Source organism: Lithobates pipiens, unplaced genomic scaffold (assembly GCF_037356315.1).
Source record: "Lithobates pipiens isolate NorthernLeopardFrog02 unplaced genomic scaffold, aLitPip1_a1.2 Scaffold_16, whole genome shotgun sequence".
Lineage (NCBI taxonomy): Eukaryota > Metazoa > Chordata > Amphibia > Anura > Ranidae > Lithobates > Lithobates pipiens.
This window is the reverse complement of record NW_027507748.1, coordinates 623,629,458-623,654,104: the sequence shown is the minus strand read 5'-3', so window position 1 is coordinate 623,654,104 and position 24,647 is coordinate 623,629,458. Positions and strand designations below refer to the sequence as shown.

Here is a 24,647-nt window from a genome sequence, read left to right as displayed (position 1 = left end):
AATCCTGTTTTTTCTCCTGGCCAATCAGTGGGTCCTGAGACCCGATTGGCCGGGAGTCCTAAGACCCCCTTGGCCAGATTCCGCTGACATTAGGAGAATACTACTGAACATATAATAAAAAGTCCCTGGGACTGAAGATGTAGACTTTATTTGGTAAGCATGACTGAAAACAATGTAAGAGTTATATTTTACTTATTGATAGGAACCTTTTTCAAGCTTTCTTTAATGGAAGATCTGAGAATAATGTAATTCTACTCACAATGACACTAAGCTTATATTCTCTAACTTAAGGACCAGTGATAAGTAAAATGATTAATATACATGCAGGGACTTTTCACCATGGTATAAGAACACATGCAACTATACCAGTTACTCCAGAGAAGGTGTTCCTTTCCTGAAGCTCCTCTTATTTCAATGTATGTAGGTGACTAACTAATATATATTATTATATTATATATCGGCCCACTAATACGTAAAGGCTACCAGAACATATTTTCCTCCACAGCAGATTTCTGTTCTTCTCTGCTGTGTGGGTAGTTATTTCTGGCCATGATTGAGAAACCAATTCAAAGAATAATAAATAAATGTCCTTTTTTTTTTCCTTAGGATGCAAGTAGATCTCTTATATGATGTACACTGTAGGTGTACATCAGTATGCTTGCCTTAAACCATAAAAATTGCTCCCAGTAATTAATAACTGATCAATAACCAATCAATAAAGCAGTAACTAGCAAAAACAAGGGAAACTCTTTGTTTTGATAGTCTGTTGCTTTCTACATTCTCCACAAGCAGGCCATAATAAACCATTATATGCTAGGCTCAAGCTGCTTCCCAGTACTATACAAATGAATAACAAGAAAACAGGCAGGGGTCTTTTTCCGGGTAGACGAGAACATTGAACTATGAATCCTGTAGGAAACGACATTGTTATAACTAAAGAAAGGTTCTAGATATGACATTTAAAAAGACATACCTGCCTTTGACTCTGCATATAGAGCGGGTAAAATAAGTATTGAACACGTCACCATTTTTCAAGACAAAGGAATAAAAACCAAAAAGTTTGGAAATTAAGTTATGTGTAATAAAATGAAATGACACTGGGAAAAAGTATTGAACACACCAACTAAAATGTATTTCATACTTGATACAAAATCCTTTGTTGGTAATGACATTTTCAAGACACCTCCTGTTTGAAAAAACTAGTCACATGCATTGCTCAGGTGTGATTTTGGTCCATTCTTCCACACAGTCTTCAAATCTTGAAGGTTCCGTGGGCCTATTCTATGAACTCTGATCTTTAGTTCTTTCCATAGATTTTCTATTGGATTCAAGTCAGGTGATTGGGCCTTTCTAGCAGCTTTATTTTATTTCTCTGAAACCAATTGAAAGTTTCCTTGGCTTTGTGTTCAGGATTATTGTCTTGTGCTGAAATGTCCACCCTCATTTCATGTTCATTATCCCGATAGATGGTAGCAGATTTTTATCAAGAATGTCTTGGTACGTTTTTCCATTCATCCTTCCTTCAATGATATGAAGTTTGCCTGTACCGTATGCTGAAAAACAGCCCCACACTATGATGTTCCCACCTCCAAACGTCACTGTTGGTATTGGGGTAATGTGCAGTGCCGTTTGACCGCCAAACCTGGTGTGTATTATGGCATCCAAAGAGTTAAATTTTGGTCTCATCTAACCAGACTATATTTTGCCAATATTTCACAGGCTTGACTAAATGTTGTGCAGCAAACTTTAACATGCTTTTTCTTCAGCAATGGAGTCTTGTGTGGTGAGCGTGCATGAGGCCATGGCAGTGAAGTGCATTACTTATTGTTTTCTTTGAAACAATTGTACCTGCTAATTCCAGGTCTTTCTGAAGCTCTTTAAGTGACCCTTGGACAACTCTTGGAGAAATCTTGCGAGGAGCACCTGGTCGTGCCAAGTTTTTAGTGAAATTAGGTTATTTCCCCTTCTGGATTATGATCCCAACAGTGCTCACTGTAACTCTCAGAAGTTTAGAAATCCTTCTGTAACCAATGCCATCTGTATGTTTTGCAACAATAAGGCTGCAAAGGTCTTGAGGGAGCTTTTGCTTTTACCCATCATGAGATGTTTCTTGTTCGACACCTTGGTAATGAGACACTTTTTTATAGGCCATTAGTTAAGACTGAACCATTTGATATTAATTTGCACTGACAAGGGGCAGGATTGCTTTCTAACTACTGATAGATATCAGCTGGTGTCCTGGCTTTCCATGCCTTTTTGCACCTCCCTTTCCTCATGTGTTCAAAACTTTTTCCCTGTGTCATTACATTTTATTACACCTAACCCAATTTCTGACCTCATTTGTTTTGGTTTCTTTGTATGTATGGATTGCATGGGTTGTTACCAACATGTGGTGAAAATTTCATGTCAATAGCTCCTTTAGAAATAAATTATCTAGAAAAAAGTGAAGTGTTCAATACTTATTTTACCCACTTTATAACATTTGACTTGTGCTGGGAATGGGACTTCAGCAGGGGGTGGATTTGGACTGGGAGGAGGGGGATTCATGCTTAGGGGTAAGCATGCAGATTAGTGCTTGATTTTTTTTTGGGGGGGGGATTTCTGCTGACAAATAATTGCTCATACTACATCTTGGGGGTGGTGCAGTTTGAGACGTTTGCTCTGGGCTCTAGATCACCTTGTTTGGGCACTGGAGTGTTTTCTGTGACAGCCCTAAATGATGCCTTATTCTTTTTAATGGGGACAGTGTGAACTGTACACATGTGGACAGGAACGCTGACTACACAAAAATAGGTCTGGTCTCATGTTCTACCAATCATGCTATTCTCACATAAACCTAATTATACTGTTTAAATTAAGGTCTCTTTCACACACACGGACTGTTTTTCCATTTTTCATCCATCCGTTGACGGATGTAAAACGAACATCAATGCATCTCAATGGAAAAAACAGATGTTGGATTATCATCCATTTACATCTGCTTCTGTGTCCTCATCTATTTTTTGGAATGAATAAAAGCCCCATTTTTCTTCCGTTAAAAAAAAAAAAAACATAGTTAACAACCTTCAGACCGGACCAATTTGCTGGTCAAAGACAAGACCACTTTTTGCGATTCGGCACTGCATCACTTTAACTGACAATTGCGCGGTCGTGCGACGTGGTTCCCAAACAAAATTGACGTCCTTTTTTTCCCACAAATAGAGCTTTCTTTTGGTGGTATTTGATCACCCTTGCGGTTTTTATTTTTTGCGCTATAAACAAAAATAGAGCGCCAATTTTGAAAAAAAAACGCATTATTTTTTTACTTTTTGTTATAATAAATATTCCCCAAAAATATATAAAAAAATTTTTTTTCCCTCAGTTTAGGCCGATACGTATTCTTCTACATATTTTTGGTTAAAAAAATCGCAATAAGCGATTATTGATTGGTTTGCGCAAAAGTTATAGCGTTTACAAAATAGGGATAGTTTTATAGCATTTTTATTAATAATTTTTTTTTTTTTACTAGTAATGGCGGCGATCAGCGATTTTTATTGTGACTGCGACATTGTGGGGGACCCATCGGACATTTTTGACACATTTTTGGGACCACTGTCATTTATACAGTAATCACTGCTATATAAATGCAGTGATTCCTGTGTAAATGACACTGGCAGTGAAGGGGTTAACCAGTGGGTGGCAGTGTAGGGGTTAAGTGTTCCTAGGGGTGTGTTACTAACTGTGGGGGGGTTGGGCTTTCATTTAGTGAACACTGATCTCTGCTCCAATCACATGGAGCAGAGATCAGCGTCACTAGTTGCTAGGCAGAATGGAGAAATGCTGTTTACAACGGCATTTCTTCATTTGGCCGCTCCGTGAACGATCGCGGGGATTCCCGCGGCGATCGAGTCCGCGGGTCCCGCGACCGGACTCACGGGGGCCCCGACCAGCGTGGGAGCGCGCCGCGCTCCCGATGGCAGGACAGCAAATTTAAAGGGACATACATGTATGCCCATTTGCCTGCCCGTGCCATTCTGTCGACGTACATCGTCGTGCGCTGGTCGGCAAGTGGTTAAACAGACAAACGGTCCATTTTTGCATGAAGGAATGGCTATGGGACTCAAGTGGTTAAGGAGTCTAGGTGGCAGATGTAAAAAGCGAATGACAAATGGATGACAAACTGATGTAAACTTCATACGTTTTTTTTCTTTGAAAAAAAAGTGACTAAACTGATCAAACGAACGGTTCGCATGTGTGAAAGGGGCATATGATGAAAAAGTTGCAAAAAAATTTCCTAAATGAAATGCCTTTCGCAAACTCCGTACCAGCTAGACCAGTGATGGCGAACCTTGGCACCCCAGATGTTTTGGAACTACATTTCCCATGATGCTCATACACTCTGCAGCGTAGTTGAACATCATGGGATATATAGTTCCAAAACATCTGGGGTGCAAAGGTTCGCCATCACTGAGCTAGACCATAAAATCAATAGGTGGAAACTGTGCTGAACGGTACAAGAAAAAGATACTCAGATTGTCCTGAAGTGTTAGCCCTGGAGAGACAGACAAAAGCCCCATACACACTATCAGTTTTTCTGCTGAGTTTTTCCTTCAGACTTACCAAAACCATATAATATGAGGTCAAACCTTAGGTGTTTCAATTTGTATGTAATTAGGCAGGCCCTTGCACTACATGGTTTTGGTAAACCTGAAGGAAAAACTCAGCAGAAAAACTGATAGTGTGTATGGGGCTAAACAGACATAGACTGCTGTACTTCTTTGCAAACTTGGACTTTTCCTTTAAAAGTGAAGCCTGACCATGCCCTTTACACTCACAGAGCTCCCTGTTTGGTTCTTTAAGGGCCCATTCACATCAGCTTGCATGCATTTTGTGCCATATAACGTGCATGCTGGTGTGCGTCGTGAAGGTCTGTGCAATGTGGTGTTACAGCGCATCACACTGTTTACTTCTTGTAAAACCCCTTTCACCTCTTGCTGTCCACACAACACATATGTGTGAAATATAGTTTTTCTGTGCTGGAAGTGCATTCAGTTTGCTCTCACTGATCATCGGTAACAGTTAATCTTTTACCCCTGGCGGTCAGAACTTTTTAAAGTGCTAGGAAAGGCAGGAAAGGGTTACAACTGCCAAAAAAAAAAAAAAAACACTTAAATGAACTTAATGCATTACAAGGCATTGTGATACGCAGAGCTTTGCAGTGCTGCATAAAAATGCAGACATTCATTGAGGGAGATTTACTAAAACTGGTGCACACAGAATCTGGTGCAGCTGTGCATAGTAACCAATCAACTTCTAGGTTTTATTAATTAAGCAAGCTGAAGTTAGAAGCTAACTGGCTACTATGCACATCTGAACCAGATTCTGTGTGCGCCAGTTGTAGTAAATCTCCTCTGTTATGTTTTCTACGTGCCCTGTTTTCTATGTACACTCAGAAATTGCAGATCAAAAAGTTACGTGCAAAATATATGTTATCTTTAGCATTATCCATATGCCATCTTTCCTAGTCTGCTCCTCAACATTAATTGGATATGATGAATAGGTGCTACCAGGTAAATCTCCCCTCACTGTGCTCTGTAGGAACATTTTATTTATTCTTTGCCAGGGAATGGGTATAATGGGGTAGTTCTGTCTCTACCGAATCTCCCCTCTCATCTGCTCTTTTGTTTTAAAGGGGACGCACAGCCAAAACTCATTTGGCTGTATTTCTGTGGATCACAGGAGTGCAGTTTGTCCTGCAGTTCCTGTGACCTGTTTTCAGCAGACGTTGGGCTAATGTCCGATGTCTGCTGACATCACAGAGCCAATCCAGGCTCGAGAAGGATCGTAACCATATGGTCAGGATCCACCCAGATGTCTGGACCAGTATCTGGCTCAGGAGCTGCTGAGAGCCTGAGCTGGCTGCTCCCGCCCCCTAGGCAAGTACAATTCTCGAAAAAAAATCCAATACTTCTCTTTGAAGCCATTTTTTACTTGTTTTAAAAAAATATAGCAGTGAACAAAAGAAAAAGGAGAACACAGGAAAGGAATGGGAGGAGCTACACTGTTCTGTGCAGTGGTGAACTCTGCCCCTTATGCAAACACAGGAGCACCATGATTAACCAAGAAGCTTGCTAAGCTCAAGCTTACACGTCAAAGAGAATCCCACCTCCTGTGCTGTCCCTGCACAGCAGCTGGGAGACTCTCTGGACAGGACATTGTTTGCAATTGTGCATGCACTACTTTAAAAGGAAATTTCAGAGTATTTCCATAAAAACTTAGCTCTGCTTGGGCAGCTTTATCAGGGATACATGCAAAAATGTGAAACGTTTATTAAAACACACATTACATAATAATAATCCCTACTTGCATGATACCCTCAGCCTAGGCATGCAATTATGGACTATTATTATGTATTGAATGTTTCAATACACTTTGGATATTTTTGCAGTTATCCCTCATTAACATTTATTGTTATTTCTCATTGTTTACTCAGTTTGGGATACTTGCATTTATACACATTAACTTATTACACTTTACCCTATGTACAGTTATATCTTATTTTTACTTGTTAGTAAATGTCTAAATTTGATTTAAAAGGAGCATGCTGATAGAAGGAGAAAGCCAAGTGGCAGAGAGATGAGCTTATCAGTCAGCTGATAATCCTCTACTGTCCAGGCACAGGCTGGGGGGGGGGGGGGACACGACCTAGCTGTATTACTTAACCACTTCCCGACCAGCGCACGACGATGTACGTCGACAGAATGGCACGGGCAGGCATATTGGCGTACATGTACGTCCAATATTCGATGCCGCCCTGCCATCGGGAGCGCGCCGCCGGCGGCGCGCTCCCGCGCTGGTCGGGACCCCCATGAGTCCGGTCGCGGGACCCGCGGACTCGATCGCCGCGGGCATCCCCGTGATCGTCTCACGGAGCGGCCGAATGGAGGAAATGCTGTATAAACAACATTTTTCCATTCTGCCTAGCAACTAGTGACGCTGATCTCTGCTCCATGTGATTGGAGCAGAGATCAGTGTACACTAAATGAAAGCCCAACCCCCCCACAGTTAGTAACACACCCCTAGGAACACTTAACCCCTACACTGCCACCCACTGGTTAACCCTTTCACTGCCAGTGTCATTTACACAGGAATCACTGCATTTATATAGCAGTGATTACTGTAAAAATGACAATGGTCCCAAAAATGTGTCAAAAATGTCCGATGGGTCCCCGACAATGTCGCAGTCACAATAAAAATCGCTGATCGCCGCGCCATTACTAGTAAAAAAAAAAAATAATAAAAAATTATTAATAAAAATGCTATAAAACTATCCCTATTTTGTAAACGCTATAACTTTTGCGCAAACCAATCAATAATCGCTTATTGCGATTTTTTTTACCAAAAATATGTAGAATAATACGTATCGGCCTAAATTGAGGGAAAAAAATGTTTTTTTATATATTTTTGGGGGATATTTATTATAACAAAAAGTAAAAAATAATGCGTTTTTTTCAAAATTGTCGCTCTATTTTTGTTTATAGCGCAAAAAATAAAAACCGCAGGGGTGATCAAATACCACCAAAAGAAAGCTCTATTTGTGGGAAAAAAAGGACGTCAATTTTGTTTGGGAGCCACGTTGCACGACCGTGCAATTGTCAGTTAAAGCGGCGCAGTGCCGAATCGCAAAAAGTGGTCTGGTCTTTGACCAGCAAATTGGTCCGGTCTGAAAGTGGTTAAAGTGGTTCTAAAGGCAGAAGGTATTTTACTTTCATGCATTCTATGCTTGAAGGTAAAGAACCTTCTGCATGCAGCTTCCCCCTAGACCCTCTCTCCCCACAAATACTCACTTGAGCCTTATTGCGATCCAGCAATGTACATGAGAGTCGCTGCTCCTGGGCCTCAGCCTCCCCATTGGCTGAGACACAGCAGTGGGAGCCAATGGTAAAGGGGGGGGGGTTAAGGGGAGGAGCAGAGCGCCATTGGGGGACCCGAAAAGATGAGGATCAGGGCTGCTCAAAACCACTGCAGAGAGCAGGTAATTATAAACATGTTTGTTTTTGGGTTTTTTTGTAATAAAAATTGTGGGTTTAATATCACTTTAACTGCAGCAGAGAAAAGGCACATCTCCTGCCTGCCAGACAGGGCTGTTTTGTGTGTAGAGGTGTGTGCAATTCAAAACTGGATGAACAGAAAAACTATTTCTTTGGCAGGTACAGCAGCAAACTCATATGTATTTTATGTCTAGTTAGCAATTTGCCTAAAATATGCCTTTAAAATTGCAATTAAATAAAACAGTCACTTAATGGTAACCAAGCCATTGTGTTCATGGATGATATTTTTACCTATGACTTGTGTTGAATCCACCATAGAAACCCGAGAAACTGGGGTCAGCATACTAAAGAGCTGAAGGGTTAAGTCTGTAGTTGTAAGAGATGTGAACCCTTTGAGCAGGAGTTGCTGCAGCCCCGAAAAGTCTGTCCATTTTAGCTGCCCCTGAAGCTTCTCTAGCTTCTCTCTGTTCTCTGACTTGTCTAGGGGCAAATGGGACAAGAGCTTGTTCAGTAGCCTCAACGCCATCAAATATTCAAACTCAAAGTCTGATTCCATCAGGGCAACAGCAACCCAGAATATGGTGGACAGCAGGTTGGTGGGATTATTGATGTGATTAGGATCAGTGATGTTGTCTTTCAGTGATGATGAGCTCCTGGTTTTTGGAGAGAATCCTTGCTGAGTGCAGGCCTGAATCCTGTCTAATGTAGCGCTACGTGGAGGGTCAGAGGACTTGTCTGAAACACCAAACTTTTTAGGAACGGAAAAGCTTCTCTGGTGTCGGCTGCGCTCAGATGTGGCTCTATTTCCACCAACAACCCCAGGGTTAATGTTCAATTGTCCTGTGCTCTTCCTGTTTGCATTTAATTTGGCATTAGAGGCCAGATCAGGAGAGGATGACCTGTAATACAAAAAAGTATGATGGTAAACAACATTTATTATCAGAAAACTCATAAGCAGGGCCCTCTGATTTCTCTTGTACCAAATTGTACTGCAACTGTAAAGTCTGCCTTCCAAAGTAAAAGTCTGCCATTTAATTTAAATGTGAAATAATTAAAATAAATATTGTTAAAAGGGGGGCTTCCAGATTTTGATAAGTCGTTGTCTCCCCCGGCACCCCACAACCACTGGGCCAGGGTTGTGCAGAAAAGGCCCTTGTCCTCATCAGCATAGGGACAAGGTGCTTTGCCAGGGGGCATGTGGCCTAGTATGGCTGAGGAGGATGGGGGGGCACGCTGGTCTTCCCAGTTTCCTGGCCTGCCAGGCTACATGCTCAGATAAGGGTCTGGTATGGATTTTGGGGGGTCCTCACGCCATTTATTTTTTTTACTTTGGCCTGAGACCCCCCTCTAAATACATACCTGTCTTGAAGGGCCTGGTATGGATTGGGAAAGGGGGGAAGAGAACCGCTTGCAGTTTAAAAAAATATATATATATTTACTGTTGGCTCTTCTTTTTACATTCTGCTTTCAGCAGTGAATCCCCACTGACAACAGAGGAGTCACTGGTTGTAAAGGATGTGGCGCGTGCCAGCTCCTTAACTACCAGCTATTCAGTGTACCATTGCAGAGAATCACCTTATTTCCTTGGCAGTACACATAACAGGGAACAGGAGGAAAACTTCAAAATAAAGGAGATCCTCTCTGGAAGATTTGCTGTCTATTCCTATTTTGCCGACAACTCTAAACTACTATATTCTCCCTCAAATTCAATCCTACACACAATGAAGGAGGTTGAGTCTCTCCAGTGAAGACACAGGCAGCCATAAAAACCAGACATTCCAACCCTTCCCTACTCTATCCAAAACCATTAATAAAATGGCTTTAGATAAACTTTAATACAGCTCAGTCAGCAAGGCAAGGCTACAGGCACATTGATTAATTCAGTCTATAAATAAGCCTAGACACAAGGCACATCCCGTACAGCACTGGATATAGTACATGCACATACAGTGCACCAGATTTTCTGAGCATTGTTTCTGAGGACTCTCCTCCACCATCAGGAAGCACAATCCTGACAGTGTGACAACACACAATTCAGCCACCATATTTAGGAGGTTATAGCAATGTAGTACAATAGTTGGCTTTTTGGTTATGTTTGCATAAAAATGCCTCTGGTGTCTGAGGTAATGCTTCTTAGCTAGACAACTGTGTTATGATATGTGGAGTCAAGCGTACAGCAAGCTGTAAGATATGCAAAGTATTTCATAGCAATCCAAATAAAAAAAAAGGGCAGTTGTACCAGCTGGGATCAAATGGGATTCATTTCTTTTTTCTTTTCTCTACTGTGCCTGAAGCAAGCGCACATATTTCAATTTTCAAGGTAATCGGTGAAATAAGTACTTCTGCAGTCCAGAAAATCCACATCAAGAATGGTGGCAAGCAGGGTTCAGACTAAAAGGCAAATCAAAGCTAAAAGCCATCAGTCCACATGAGTGCACAATCAGATTTCAGTGGTATAATCCACAGACGTTTGTGTGCTGACAAAAGCACAATGTGTATGTTTTACTGGAATTGTAAGTTATAAAACAACTAAATGAAGGCGAGATGCTCAGTGGTGTTTTCAACCATGCATGCGCTGCTCAGTGTATATTCTGAAGAAGATTGCAAACAGGAAGGTAAGTGCACTTTATTGTAGGCATATCTCTTCGGCCATAAAAAGCTTACCTGTTCGCAATTATTTATATTTACCCATAAGTTCCACTTTAACCCGTTCATACAGTATCCCCAACGCAGCAGCTTCCTGATCACGTGATGGCTTTGATTGGCTCTCACAGTGGTCATATGATCAGGAGCCCGTCCTGCTACCTCCTAATCAGAAGCTGTGACAAGCATGGTTAGTGAGAGCTCAGTCAGCGCGCAGTTAGTGCACTTTCATCACACAACCTCGGACCACTGTGGATACATCTGTGCAGCGGCAGGGTCGTTAAGGCCCACTCTACCTACCACTACAAATGTCATTTACAAGGTCAGGAAGAGTTTAAAGCCGAGTTATGGACCAAATAAATATTGTGTAAAGGGGAAAATGTATTCTTACTTAATCATGGTGAATTTGTGTTTATTCCAGCTTGAAACAGCACCTGACTGTGCAGGAGTTTCTTGTATATAAAACCAATTAGTGCTTGCTGCACTCTGCTTATTGATGTGCTGAATAAGGCCAACACAGTTCACAGCACCTAATGAGGAAAGCTCCCATCTACTTTGAACGTGAGCTTACACAGATGTGTACATTTTTTCCTAGGATTTAATGTTATGTATTGTCCTGAGCGAGTTACCCTGCGCTGTGAAGGGGTGCAGCCATAGCTCCTACATACACAAATAATTATGACAATGTCACATACCTTGACAGGACAGCCAGTAAATCACTGTTCTTTAGGCAGTCTGATAAATTATCCACCGCTGCTTCCAAAGTGAGAAGAACTTCCATGACATAACCCTGAAAACAACATTAAATTAAAGGTAGTGTTAAAAGCAAATATTATTTATTTAGTTCAACATTGGTTGTTTACACTAGACCAGTGGTTGCCAACCTTTCCGACCTCAGGGACCACTAAACTCACAATTTTGAATCCCGTGCACCACCAACATGAATTTGACATGGCTTATGCACACAATGCTCCGGCTCCCTGCCCCCTTCAGCCTGGATCACACTGCTGCCTTATACACACAATGCTCCGGCTCCCTGCCCCCCTCACCCTGGATCACACTGCTGCCTTATACATACAATGCTCCAGCTCTCTGCCCCCCTAAGCCTGAATCACACTGCTGCCTTATACACACAATGCTCCAGCTCTCTGCCCCCCTCACCCTGGATCACACTGCTGCCTTATACACTCAATGCTCCGGCTCCCTGCCCCCCTCAGCCTGGATCACACTGCTGCCTTATACACACAATGCTCCGGCTCCCTGCCCCCCTCACCCTGGATCACACTGCTGCCTTATACATACAATGCTCCAGCTCTCTGCCCCCCTAAGCCTGAATCACACTGCTGCCTTATACACACAATGCTCCAGCTCTCTGCCCCCCTCACCCTGGATCACACTGCTGCCTTATACACACAATGCTCCAGCTCTAAACCCCCCTCTGCATCACATTGCTGCCTTACACAAACTTATTGGATTTCACCTCCTTATTCAGCCATGTGCTTGAGAGCTCTGTGCTCGCTCCCACAATCTGTGATCAGACCTGCTACTGGAAGCCCCCTTCTTCTTCACCTCCTGCTTTCTACACTTCTACCGATGCCCCCCTCTGATTTCACAGGAGCCGGAACTAGAAAGGAGGCATTGGGTAGTATGATTACTGTCAGCGTGCTTTGAGGACAACACTGGAAACACTGGGAGGTATACATCCACTACAATGTTAATCTGTGGCAGAACCACTGCATTAGACTATATCTGGAAATGAGGCCTCAAAACTCACCTAATTTATTACTGTGATGCCGTTAAATTACATATCTAGTAATAAACACGGCTCTCTTCATACTTTTCTTCTTATTTTCCCTGTGCTGCCAACACATATTAATGTTGGACTCCAGCTCTCACACACAAGGTCTCCTACAGAATTCTAAACACTGTACCCTGAGCAGCGTTGTTGCCTAGGCACTGTTCAAGGGGGCATGTTTGAGTGCTGGCTGCTTCTTAAAGTGGAACTTCAGTCATCTTTTCATCTTTCCTTCAATTGAACCTTCTTGCCCTTGCTGTGTAATCATTGAAAATCAAAACTGTAATTTGGTGGCTGTAAATACCTTATTCTGTATACTTCCTCTTTCATTGCTGATAAACGCCTAGGCTTATGATGTAGTTTCTTGCATTGCACTGACTCCCGGGAGAGAAACGTCAGATATCCCAGCAGTGCTTGTTTCTTCTTTTTTCATTCGATCTCGTGAGAGTTAGATGGCAGAAGAGGGGGGCAGGGAGGAAGGGCACAGGGGCGTGGGGAGGAGGGAATGAAGGGAGGAGGGGGGGGGGGTCACAGGAGAACTGAAGACGCTGAGGTTGGCTACAGGGTTTAAGGGGGTTGGATGAGGGCGGGGATAGGAGGAGACTGAAAGGATCCATGTGCTTTCAGGGAGTAGAATTTCGTCTAGTCTAGTGAAAGGCAGAGTGCTCACTCTCTTTTATGTGGAGATTTCAGCCTTATACACCGATTACACCCCCAGGCCAGTCTGCACAATCTTCCTTGGATAAATTCACATTCCTTATCTCATAGCCCCCTACTGTCCCTGATTTCTAGAAATGTCCCTCTGTCCCTCATTTTGGCCTGATCTATATAGCTGTATATAAAATGCACTTTCTATCTATCAAAAAGTGTTTTCCAGCACTAAACCTTTCATCTGATTTCTAAATTGCTGCATTTGAAATTGCAAAAGCCAATATAAAGGAATAGTATTGGTAAAAAATGCATTTGTGGGTTTAACCAATCCTGTTTTTTTGTACAATTCTTCTTTAAGAGGGTGGGGCAAGGGGTGTGTCCTATGCCTGCATACTTTTGCTGCTAGGCGTGTCCCTCATTCCCATCTCAAAAAGTTGAGAGGTATAGTTATCTCATCTGCATAGGAGATTATTTCTCCAGGCTTGGGCCCCGCCTCCAGGCAGCTGTCTGCAGTTCCCCGACACAGAGGCTGCAGCAGCTGAGGCTCATCTCCTCTGTGTTTGCAGTTTGGGTAAGAAGAAATCCAGTTATATTATGGTAAAATATAAAATACTTTTGTTTACTGCTTTCCTGTTTGAACAAGCATAGCATGTACACGTTCCTCAGCGGTTTCTGTGTTCCATGCTGTTGATACTTTGCCATAACAGGGCATGCACTTCCACAAAATCTGCCATTCCTATGGCAATATATCAACAACAATGTGCACCCACAGTTTGCTTATTGCACAGGCACAGGACTAGGAAGTGCATACTGGGTATCTAACAGCACAGAAATCCAGGAAGTGAACAGGCTGCAGCTTCAGCTGCCCACAGTTAAAATGGTTGCAGCCAGACTCAGTGGTGGGATATTTCTGCAGCATATTTGGCAAGTACAGAATCACAGTATATATAAAATAACTTGCAAAGTGGTTGGAGGGAAGCCTCAGAATGGCAAAGATGTTTTTATTACAAATTATGTGAGTAGACTGCAGTTCCTCTTTGAAGGGGCCTATAAGAGAATTACCCTGACTTTGTAGTACTTTCTCTCACAGTTGTATCGCAGGGACAGGAAGTGAAAAGAAATGAGTTCTGCAATTGTCACTGCAGCCTTGAACTGCCATAACACAGGAATCATATTGTGTGGATTGTAAAAACACATGTCAGTGCAGAAAGCAGGATAAATGTTCACAATACCTGAATTTCATCCCCATATTCTCCAATGACTTCCACCAACCTAGACAGAAGGTCGGATAAGGCATGAGCAGAAAGGGGCTGTTTCAGTGCTCGCAGGATCTGGAACGATCGACCTGCGTAATGACGGGAGGAGCTGGAAAGCGCAGTCTGTAAAGCCACTTCACTTAGGTGCTGTTCCAAATGAAAACCTGTAGAAGAAACCAATACTCCTGTAATTACAATATTCATTATTTAGCCTTTTTCGGTTCTTTTCTTTACCTTGTTTGGGAGTAAAAAAAAAAACAAATTAATTCTTAAACATTACTTTTTAGTCATGCAAATGTAAAATTATGCATATGAATATTTCATTCCTAACCTTTGCAGCCAGCAGGGTGTGAGCGAAAGCCTAATAATACATTTTTGGACAGTTTATTTAATACTATGCTGTGAATAGCCTGAATATGTATAGTTCAAATCTGCAAAGTGTCCTCGTTTTTAATTTTGTTCCCAATAAAAATGGCATCCCAATTTTTACCTGACTTTGAGTCTTTGAACACAGACACCAAATGGCGCAGGAAGTTGGTGAGCTGTTCTGCACTTCTAGAATTTTGATTCTTGGGTGTAATATCTTCATGACACCAGAGAGGACCAAAGGCTCTGTAGTCAAAAACAAACATTTAAACGTAAATAGCAGCAAAATTTTTTTATTTTTTGCAAGATGAGCAATAACATATGGTACTATTCAAATGTTGCATTATATATTTATTTCCTTTTCTTATTTTTACTTTTACAGATCTGGCAGCAGATGGCGCTAGTGATCTCAATTTGCTCAAAACATGCTCTCTCAAGAAGCAGGAACTTCAGAAGAGAGTATTTCACAGATCATTGAAGTGCCTTGCAGTGTTTTTGGGATTAAAGGAATCAAAATAGATATAAAGAACTTTGTCTTCAAGAACATTTTTCAATAGTGTTGTTAGCATGTGATGTAAATATAAAAGATCTCCAACCATTACATGCCAGGGTGAGATAAATAAAATTGATATGGTCCTATAGTTAAAGCAAAACTCCAGGAATGTTTATTTTTTTATCCGCAATGAAAAACCAAATCTGATGAGGCACTTTAAGAAATGATGTACTGTTTTACACTTTCATGCCAGGTGTTGCATCAGGAGAGCTTTCCGTTCTCATACACTGAAGCCAGACAGAACACAAAGCGTTCTAATAAGCAAGAGGAGAAAGAAGTGCACAAAAGACAGTGTGGCTTCAGTGTAAAACTGCTGGCAGATAAGAGTATTTTTTGGTAGAAGAAACTTTGCATGCCAAAATAATCCTTTACCTTCTGCTAGCAATCTTTGAAAAACTGTACATAGACTGCGGCATTTGCACAGCAAGTATACACTCCCAGAATTTGTAAGATTCCAAGAGTGCAGCCAGGTGGTGGGATTATGGAATTGCAGTGCGCATGCACATGAATTGCACACTCAGTGGCCACCCAGTGGCAGAAGACGGAAGATGCTGTGCCAGAAGAACCAGCAGAGAAAATAGCAGTGTGGCAGGAAATGCAAACCTATCAGTGTTGAGCTTTAGTAGCCCATGGATTATGCAGATTTATTTCCTTAAGCTTAAGCTCTTACCTCCAGCAATGCTATTGTTTTGTGGCAGTGGGGAGCCATCCCTGCCAGCGAACAGAATGTTTCCTGCTAGGGACTATAGCCTCCGGCAGTAATTGTATGTAAAAAAGTCCAACAGGCTAGTTGTAGCCAAGTAGATCGATTTGACTTGGGAACAACCAGCCTGCCATAGATGGATCAAATCTCGGTGGATCCCTGCTGAACCGGCTGAGATTTGATACATCTATGGACTGATATATTTGTTATAACCCTGTCACAAATGTGGACACTTCAGACTCAGCATTTAGTGAACGCTACACAATCAGAGGTCATCTTCAGGTAAATCCCCACATGATAACTTTATGTAGCATACAGACAGCTAAGGTTACAAAGCAGCATCAACATTTTCTGTAAAAGTTGAATTTGGCCCACGCCCTTCCACCTTCAGGTCAATGAGGCCTCTCATCACATTGAAGGGACCATAGTAAAGGTCTGGCGAATGGGGGATGGGGCCACATTTGACTTTTAAAGGAAAAGTACATGATTCGTATATAACTTTAGCTGACTAAATGCTGGATTTACTGATTGCTTTGACATGCAGCTTTCAATTGCAAATTAAATAGCACTACAATGTATGTGTAAAATCAGCACAAATACAATATTGTGAACACTCCTTTAAATACCAAGAGGCCTGTAAGGGTGAACAGTGCAACGTGGTATTCATACGAACAGCGATAACTCCAATCTCAGACTGATTTGCTATCACACGCACCCTAGGAAAAATGTCTTTATTTACAGATAGCTGCAATCTGCTTCTTGCAGGAATCTCACCTGGTGGTAAGGAATTCAATCAACTTGTTGGCTTTTTCATCCGTCTCTGCTGATGTATCAACATCCTCAATCTCCTGGCTGATCTGAGGGATGTTACCACTGCTTCCTCCCAGACTGATGCTGGAGGAGGTTGAGCTGGAGCTCAGGCCAGAGTCTGGCACTGGAGAGGACTGGTACTCCCGCAGAAAGTCAAACCCTCCTGCCACAGATAATGAAAGAATGTGCTCAATCAGTTTCTCCCGCCAACAGACAGACACTGTTAAATACAGACACATCCATGCAAATGCAGCAGTGTGGATTAGGCCTCATTCACATGGACAGCATGTACCTGGGTTATTGTGCATTGTACTAAAGTAAGTCTAATGTTCAGAAACTTTGGATAGAGGCATAGTTATTGACTTCATGTGTCTGCATCCAATGTATTTAACTACACTATACAAGGGAGAAATTATGGGCAATTTGGATAACTTCTGTAGCTAAAACATGTTCACTGCTATAAATGTATGTAACTTAAAGCAAATGAACTAACGTTAAAGTGATGTGCAAATACATGTAAAACACAACAACCTTAAGGTAGAAGTATGGGTTTATTATTGTCATGATCCTTCCAGAGCCTGGAGCGGCTCTGCTCATCAGCCGATAGTGGGCAATAGCCTGCTATTAGCTGACTATGGGTCACAGGAGGGCACAAGTAAGTGCATTCCTGTGACCCATAAACAAAAGCTTTGGCATACTTCTCTGTGCAGGTGTGATCAAAAGAACATATGCAGTCTGTTGCTGCAATATATGCACATTTCCCCATGTTTAACTCTTTAAAGATACTGCATGTACAGAAAAAAATGCTGATCCTGTCAAAAACCAAAAAAAACAAAACAGTAAACCAAGGACCAGTTAGCTGGCAACGCTGCCCCTGCTGCAATGAAAACCCAAGTAGTGTCATACGCCCTTGCCTGAGTATTCTGCTGGGCTACAGAACTCTGACTTCTTAAGCAACAAAACAATGCAGCTGCCTTGATTCCTAGGAGCCTCCCCTGACCCCAGATCTAGGAAAAAGGCTCTTGATAAATGTAGTTTTGGGGCGCTCATCTTTCATCAATAGGAACTGATCAAGTGCACCCTGCTGATCCCCGCTCTCCACAGCTACCCCTGAAGAATTTTACAAGCCAGGTTATGGTGCGACAGCTGTTTCTTACACCTTGCACAAGGTAAAAGAGTTGCAAGATGGAGGTTTGAGGGTAAAGTTGAATAATGCCTATACAAATCCTAAAACAAAGTAAACATTCAAAATGTATGAACAAAGCTTTATTAATGTGGTGTTATTATTGCTAATAGTAACAATGTCAATGAAAATACGTTATGATATATAGTTATTATTAATAACAATGTTAATATTAATGTAGAAGGAATAACCATACACTTGAATTCTAACTCTTGTGCACTCTATCAAAAACCTAAAAAGGTTTTGGCTGGACTTGGGTATTAAGAACATAAGAATATTTATTATTAGTTATACATGAACCAAATCGCTAATAAAAATTTGATATAAAATCTGCTGATGCAAATTCAGTCCTACTCAGAAAAAATGTTTTGAAACAAGAACCAAAATCTAAGTCCTTTCGCATAAAATGAATGTCTATTCTACATAAAAGGCTGTCATAACTATAACGGGTTATGTAATTTAAACAGACGTATTGCTGAGTAGAGAAAACCATAGTTGCCGTTTACACCATTGAAAGCTACTTTAAGCTTTAGTTTATAAAATATGTATTAGACCCCTTTCACACTGGGGCGCTTTGCAGGCGCTATAACGCTAAAAATAGCTCCTGCAAAGCGCCCTGAAAGAGCCGCTGCTGTCTCTCCCATGTAAAAATCCCAAGAGCTTTCACACTGGAGCGATGCATTGGCAGGACACTAAAAAAAAGTCCTGCTAGCAGCATCTTTGGAGCAGTGAAGAAGCGCCGCTCCTAAACCGCTCCTGCCCATTGACATCAATGGGGCAGCGTGGCTATACCGCCGGCATAGCGCTGCAGCAGCAGCGCTTTGCAGTGGTTTTAACCTTCTCTCGGGCCACTAGCGGGGGGTAAAAGCGCCTCACTAGTGCTGCGAAATTGATGGTAAAGCACCGCTAAAAATAGCAGTGTTTTATTATCGACACACCCACCTCCCCAGTGTGAAAGGGGCCTTATGCCCCGTACACACGAGCGGACTTTTCAACATCCAAACTCCGACGGACTGAGTCCGTCAGACTATTCGATCGTGTGTGGGCTGCAACGGACTTTTGATTCGCCAAAGTCTGACGGACTTTAGAAATGAAGCATGCTTCAAATTTTCCCGACGGAACTCCGCCGGACCCGGTCCCCTTCGAAAAATCCGCTCGTGTGTATGCTACTCCGACGGACTAAAACCGACGCTAGGGCAGCTATTGGCTACTGGCTATGAACTTCCTTATTCGAATCCAGTCGTACGTCATCACGTTCGACTCCGTCGGAGTTTGGTGTGATGGTGTGTGTCCAAGTCCGTTCGGTCGAAAAGTCCGCCAGAACTCCGCCAGAACTCCGTCGGAACTCCGGCGGAACTCCTTTGGAGGTCTGTCGGACATAAGTCCTCTCGTGTGTACGGGGCATTACAGTGCAATTGATGCATGAATAAGCACAATGCTAATCTGGTTGAATAGTGAGAGTTCAGTTGCACCAATCCATCTCTAATCACCTGTATAAGGATACTCTGATGAGCAGGAAGACTGCACAGTCAATGTCTTTGCTTCATTTATCTCCCGAGCATGCAGGAGGACAGATGCAATGGAAGAGTAATTGCTGTTGCAGGACAAAGCAATCAAAAGGTGGAGAAGGAGCTTTCTGCTATGTTCAAAAACCTCAGGCCGGTAATGATCAAGACCTGCAAATCATGACAGACACGATTAGAATTCAGACATGCAACTATTTACTTATTTCACAACTAACTGATCTCAACACAGTAAGCTGCAGTTTGACTGGTCCCTGTGGAAGGCTGCGTTATATTTTCTTTTCTCTTATTACATCTGTTACTCTAATACAGCCATTCTCAGCCAGGGTTATGTGGAACCCGAGGGTTCCTCCAGAGGTGGCTAGGGGTTCCCTGAGCTGTGGCTGATTTACCTCCTGTTTGATGGTGCCTACATAGTTCTGAGCTAATGTCACTTGGTGGAGCCAGTGGTATGACACCAATGATCATTATAGCTCTCTGTAAGGGGGCCATTCTTACCACCACTGTAAAAAAGGGCATTCTTCTCACTGACCACCAAAGTAAAGTACATTGTTTCCACTGACCCCCAACTAATGGTTTTTATCAGGGGTTCCCCCGATACCTGAAAATTATTTTAAGGGTTCCCCTGGGGTAAGAAGTTTGAGAAAGGCTGCCCTAATACATATCTAAAGTTGGATAACAAACCCAACCTTACAAGAAACTCAACAGGATTGAAATATAATTTCTAGCACCAAAGGTATCCAATTGACATTTAAGTTCACCTAAGAAAAGTGTACATAGCTTCTTTTTTTTTTTTTTTTTGTAGAAGTTTTCTATTTTTACCTTTATTAGAACATAGTTCTCTTTTAAGCTGACCCCCACAGCTACCTATTTTACTTCACGCCATTAGTCCCCAAGGAAAAGAAGACCTATGTAAACTCCAAGGAATATCTTTGGACCCTCTCTTAGCACCATGTGACAGAGAGGCTCCTCCAGTGCACCCGAGTGCTCTTATACCAGAACAAACAATTACCATAAATGTTCCAGGTCTCTCTAAGATTCCAGAACTAGGGCATAAAACACAAGATCCATAAATAAATAAGAATATATTGAGACTAAACATTTTATCTTTCTTTGGAAATGCATTAATCTGTGTGGTTTCAGACATGTCAAGAATAGTTTGCCAAATAACAATATCATGAATTGCTAAGACAAAAAGATGATTAATTAAAAATGAACACATTTAGGAGAATAAACTAAGGCTGGTCTTTTAAATGATAAAACTCACATTCCAGAAATAAGTAACCAAAATATCTTGTGAATTCAGTTGAAATAAGTAATATATGCAGTATAAGCAGATACTAATAGTAGGAAAGGACAGAGTAGGAAAAGAGGTAGAGTCAAAAAGGTATATTGCCAGGGGAAGGAATTATTAGGTAGGGAAAGGGAGAATAATATAGGAAATGGTAGGGTAGGGATGTATAAAACAGTGCAATGTACTAAAGTAAGTCTAATGAAAAAGTATTCATACCCCTGCAATTTTCCACATTTTGTCACGTTACAAACAAAAACGTAGATGTATTTTATTGGGATCTTATCTGATAGATACAAATCTGAACGGTACTCATTGGAAATCATGGGGTATGACTGGTCATGGGACTTTTACAGTCCCACGTCGCAGGACCAGCCCCACAAGTGTGAAAGGGGCCTTAAAAAAAAAAAAAAGGAATGGAAGAATATGACAAGAAAAGAGTATGGAGTACATGGAAGTATTTCAAAGAGAGGTGAAAGGTATGCAGGGCATGGTAGGGAAGAGAAGGACATGAGAGGGAGGAAAAGGGCACAATAGGATGATTTAAAAGGGCATTTTATGGAGGCAAAGGGGCATGGTAGAAAGTAGAAGGGCATGGTAGAAAAAGAAGGGCATGGTAGAAAAAGAAGGGCATGGTAGAAAAAGAAGGGCATGGAAGAAAAAGAAGGGCATGGAAGAAAAAGAAGGGCATGGAAGAAAAAGAAGGGCATGGAAGAAAAAGAAGGGCATGGTAGTCAGGGGGATGGCATGGTAGAAAGAGAAGGGCATGGTAGACAGGAGAATAATATGCTATTAAGGAAAGCGGCATAACAGTGAGCAGAATGTACTGTATTAAGGAGAAGGACATGGTACAGAAGGTAATGATAGGGACAAGAAAGAAAGAGAAGCATAGAATGGAAGCATTTGGATAGAAAGCAAGAGTCTAGTAAAAAGAAGTAGCTATGTAAAGTGAATGGAAATGTAGGAGAAGGAAGAAAAAGGAAGGGCTAACAAACAATGCTATTCCATGTTTTTTTTTTATCTCAATTAGATTTTTACAATTAAAACCTGTGCACCATTTATTTAGTGTTCTATTAATAATTTTCTAAATATATAGTATTTAAACACGCATTTCTGCTTTGAATGGGTCAGTTTTCAGAGTGCCTGCATGTACTGTCTCTGCTGTCCAACTACAGCCAAATTAAAGCATTATTCTCTAAAAATTATATTCCACTGCAGATTGAAATGGACTGAGCAACAAAGACAATTTTTATTTCAGACACTGTCTTAAATGAGGATGTATTTCTCCTGGTAATTAGCTGTGCAAGGACAGAAGAGACTTTCATGCTAAAAGACATACAATATGTAGATGAAAAATACTTGCCCAAGAAGAGAGCGTGTAGCAGCAGAGGAAGGTGTAGGGCCCAGTCTTCTCTCACACTATGATCCACCACCATTTCTGTCATGAAAATGACAGCAATATTGCACCTGTACAGGTAAAAACAGAGAGCTCAGCCAATCACTGTATAATGATGTTATCTTACACTCATCAGCATTCTGTCTGTGAAACTGGCGCCAATACTTTGTATGGTCACTATATACCATGGCTGACTGTATTTTGGAATGCAGTGATGGCTGGTATTTAACCGATTAATACATAAAATTAAAACTAAAACAATAATTACTAAACACAAAAAGAGGTATGAACACTACATAATTTTTATTTTACATTAAACCTGCCAGTAGCAAAATACATACATTTACTATGCTGATTTCCTTATGAAAATACTAGTTGCCTGTGTGTCATTCTGGTTCTCTCGCTTCAGGACTTACCCAGAAAAGTCAGGAAGATCCAGAATTCTGACTTAACTTAAAGGATAAGTTCACCTTTGGAAACATGTTCCACCTGTTTTTAGGGTGGAACATTCAACATGTTCCCACTGCTGCCGCCGTTCCCCTGGCTTCAGCGATCCGCTCTCCTCTCCTCACTGACAACTTCCATGTGAGGAGAGGATTAGACACAGCCGTCATGTGATCAGGAGGGACAATCACAGAGCCCCCCTGCCAACTGGAGATGCTCCATGTGACATGAGTGCATCAGGATCACGCTGCTGCGTGGGCACACGCGATCCCCCTCCTTCTGGGGGACGTTCCTGAACGTCCACTCAGGAGGGTGGGAGGTAGTTAAAGTGTGTGCAAAGTATCACTTTAAAGTTCAGTCAAAAGCAAACTAAGGCTAAACCTACTCAACCCCCATTTTAAGCCAATTCTATGTAAAGAGAAGATGTGTATACTTACCTATTCTGAAGCTGGTCCAGTCCTATGATCAGCTCCCTGCATGGCTTTAATGTAGAGGAGGGACAGCCGACAACGGATTCCCCATAGTAAGCCCATGGATGATGTAATCTCCTAGGCAATTTGCCGCTGTTGTCGCCAATCTCTCCTCTATGCAGAAGCTGCTGCAGTAGAGAATGTGTGACTGGACTGGAGCTGCTTCAAAACAGGTAAGTATACAAATCTTTTCTTTACAGGGTTAGATAGAATAGTCTTAGAACTGGGGTGGGAGTATTTTTTTTTTTACAAATCTTTTTTATTAAATCTCTTAATAACAAATAAAACAAAACACAACAAAACAACACACACATTGAACCAAAAATATAATATGGTTTCAAATCCAATATAACAATTATTAATCCAAAGGGAGGGGGAAGAAAAAAAAAAGGGGGGAAAATAAAGTAGACATAAATTCCCTCTTTCCCCAATGACCCCAAACATTTCTCATATGGGAACGCACATATTATAAAGAATAGCCCCCGTGGGCATTTGATGCTGTATACGGTTTGTCCAGCCACTGTGCCTACACTTTATCATACTTACTAGGACAACCCCTATTCATGTAAGTATCTCTATACAATGGAAGATTATTATTTACCAATTGCTTCCAATATGTGAGCGTAGGGGAACGAGGTTTCTTCCAATGCAACGCAATAGCTTTTCTTGTGTAAAATAATTCTATATTAGCAAACACTCGCTCAGACACTGTAGGAAAAATAGTCTCTACTAGACCCAGTAAACAGACAGACATTGAAACCGGTAAAAGAGCAGAAGTGATAGAGTTCAATAAATCCACCATTTCCACCCAAAAAAATAGCTATATATGGGCAAGTCCAGAAAATGTGTGTAAAATCCTCCTGAGTTGCTCCACACGAGCCAAAACTATGAAGAGCACACAGGATTTATCTTTTTAAGTTTGCGTGGTGTGTTATGCTCTATGTACCAGTTTGTATTGGATCATGCAATCTCTCAAAGATATCAAAGATCACGAAAGAGAAATCCCACACACCCCTCCAATCCTCCATGTCTAAATCTGGTATATGTTGTACCCAACCTAGCTCTATGAATCTCTAATGGCAGGATAGAAAGTAAGATGAGAATACAATCTTGAGGTGGACTTATCCAGACACTCAGACCTAAGCACTAATTCTAAAGTGGATTGTCCATAATCGTTAAACTATCTTGTGGAAACTGTGCATGAAAAGTATGAAGAAGCTGGAAATATCTAAATGGATGGGAAATTGGGACATTAAAAGTCGAGGTAAGTGTAGAAAAAAGCAGATCATTTCCGATCAGTAATCACTTGAGAAAGTAATGTAATATTATATTTTGTCCAAGCAATAGGCTCTGGTGCTTTAAAAAATTGAGGAAGAGTGATTTAACCATATAGGGGCACTTGGAGAAAACACACCCTTAGGATAATGCTTACATCTAAGACCGGCCTCCCAGGCTCGAATAGTAATGAGCTTTGAAGGAGTCAACTGGTATGGTGCCTTATGGCCCCTAAATAAAAGGGCCCCAAGAGCATCC

General features: G+C 41.6%; 1 protein-coding gene across 10 annotated transcripts in view; it reads right to left on the bottom strand.

Annotated features, from left to right (window-relative positions):
- FRY (FRY microtubule binding protein) overlaps nucleotides 1-24,647 on the bottom strand; it is a 590,409-nt gene that overhangs the window by 75,310 nt on the left and 490,452 nt on the right. For all 10 annotated transcript variants that reach the window (XM_077484108.1, XM_077484099.1, XM_077484100.1 and 7 more), the window contains 7 exons: nucleotides 22,168-22,271; nucleotides 19,481-19,666; nucleotides 16,772-16,970; nucleotides 14,866-14,987; nucleotides 14,352-14,539; nucleotides 11,369-11,463; nucleotides 8,322-8,929 (listed from right to left, as the gene is read on the bottom strand). In XM_077484108.1, coding sequence (XP_077340234.1) covers nucleotides 8,322-8,929; nucleotides 11,369-11,463; nucleotides 14,352-14,539; nucleotides 14,866-14,987; nucleotides 16,772-16,970; nucleotides 19,481-19,666; nucleotides 22,168-22,271 — 1,502 coding nt within the window. The remainder of the gene's footprint in view (nucleotides 1-8,321; nucleotides 8,930-11,368; nucleotides 11,464-14,351; nucleotides 14,540-14,865; nucleotides 14,988-16,771; nucleotides 16,971-19,480; nucleotides 19,667-22,167; nucleotides 22,272-24,647) is intronic.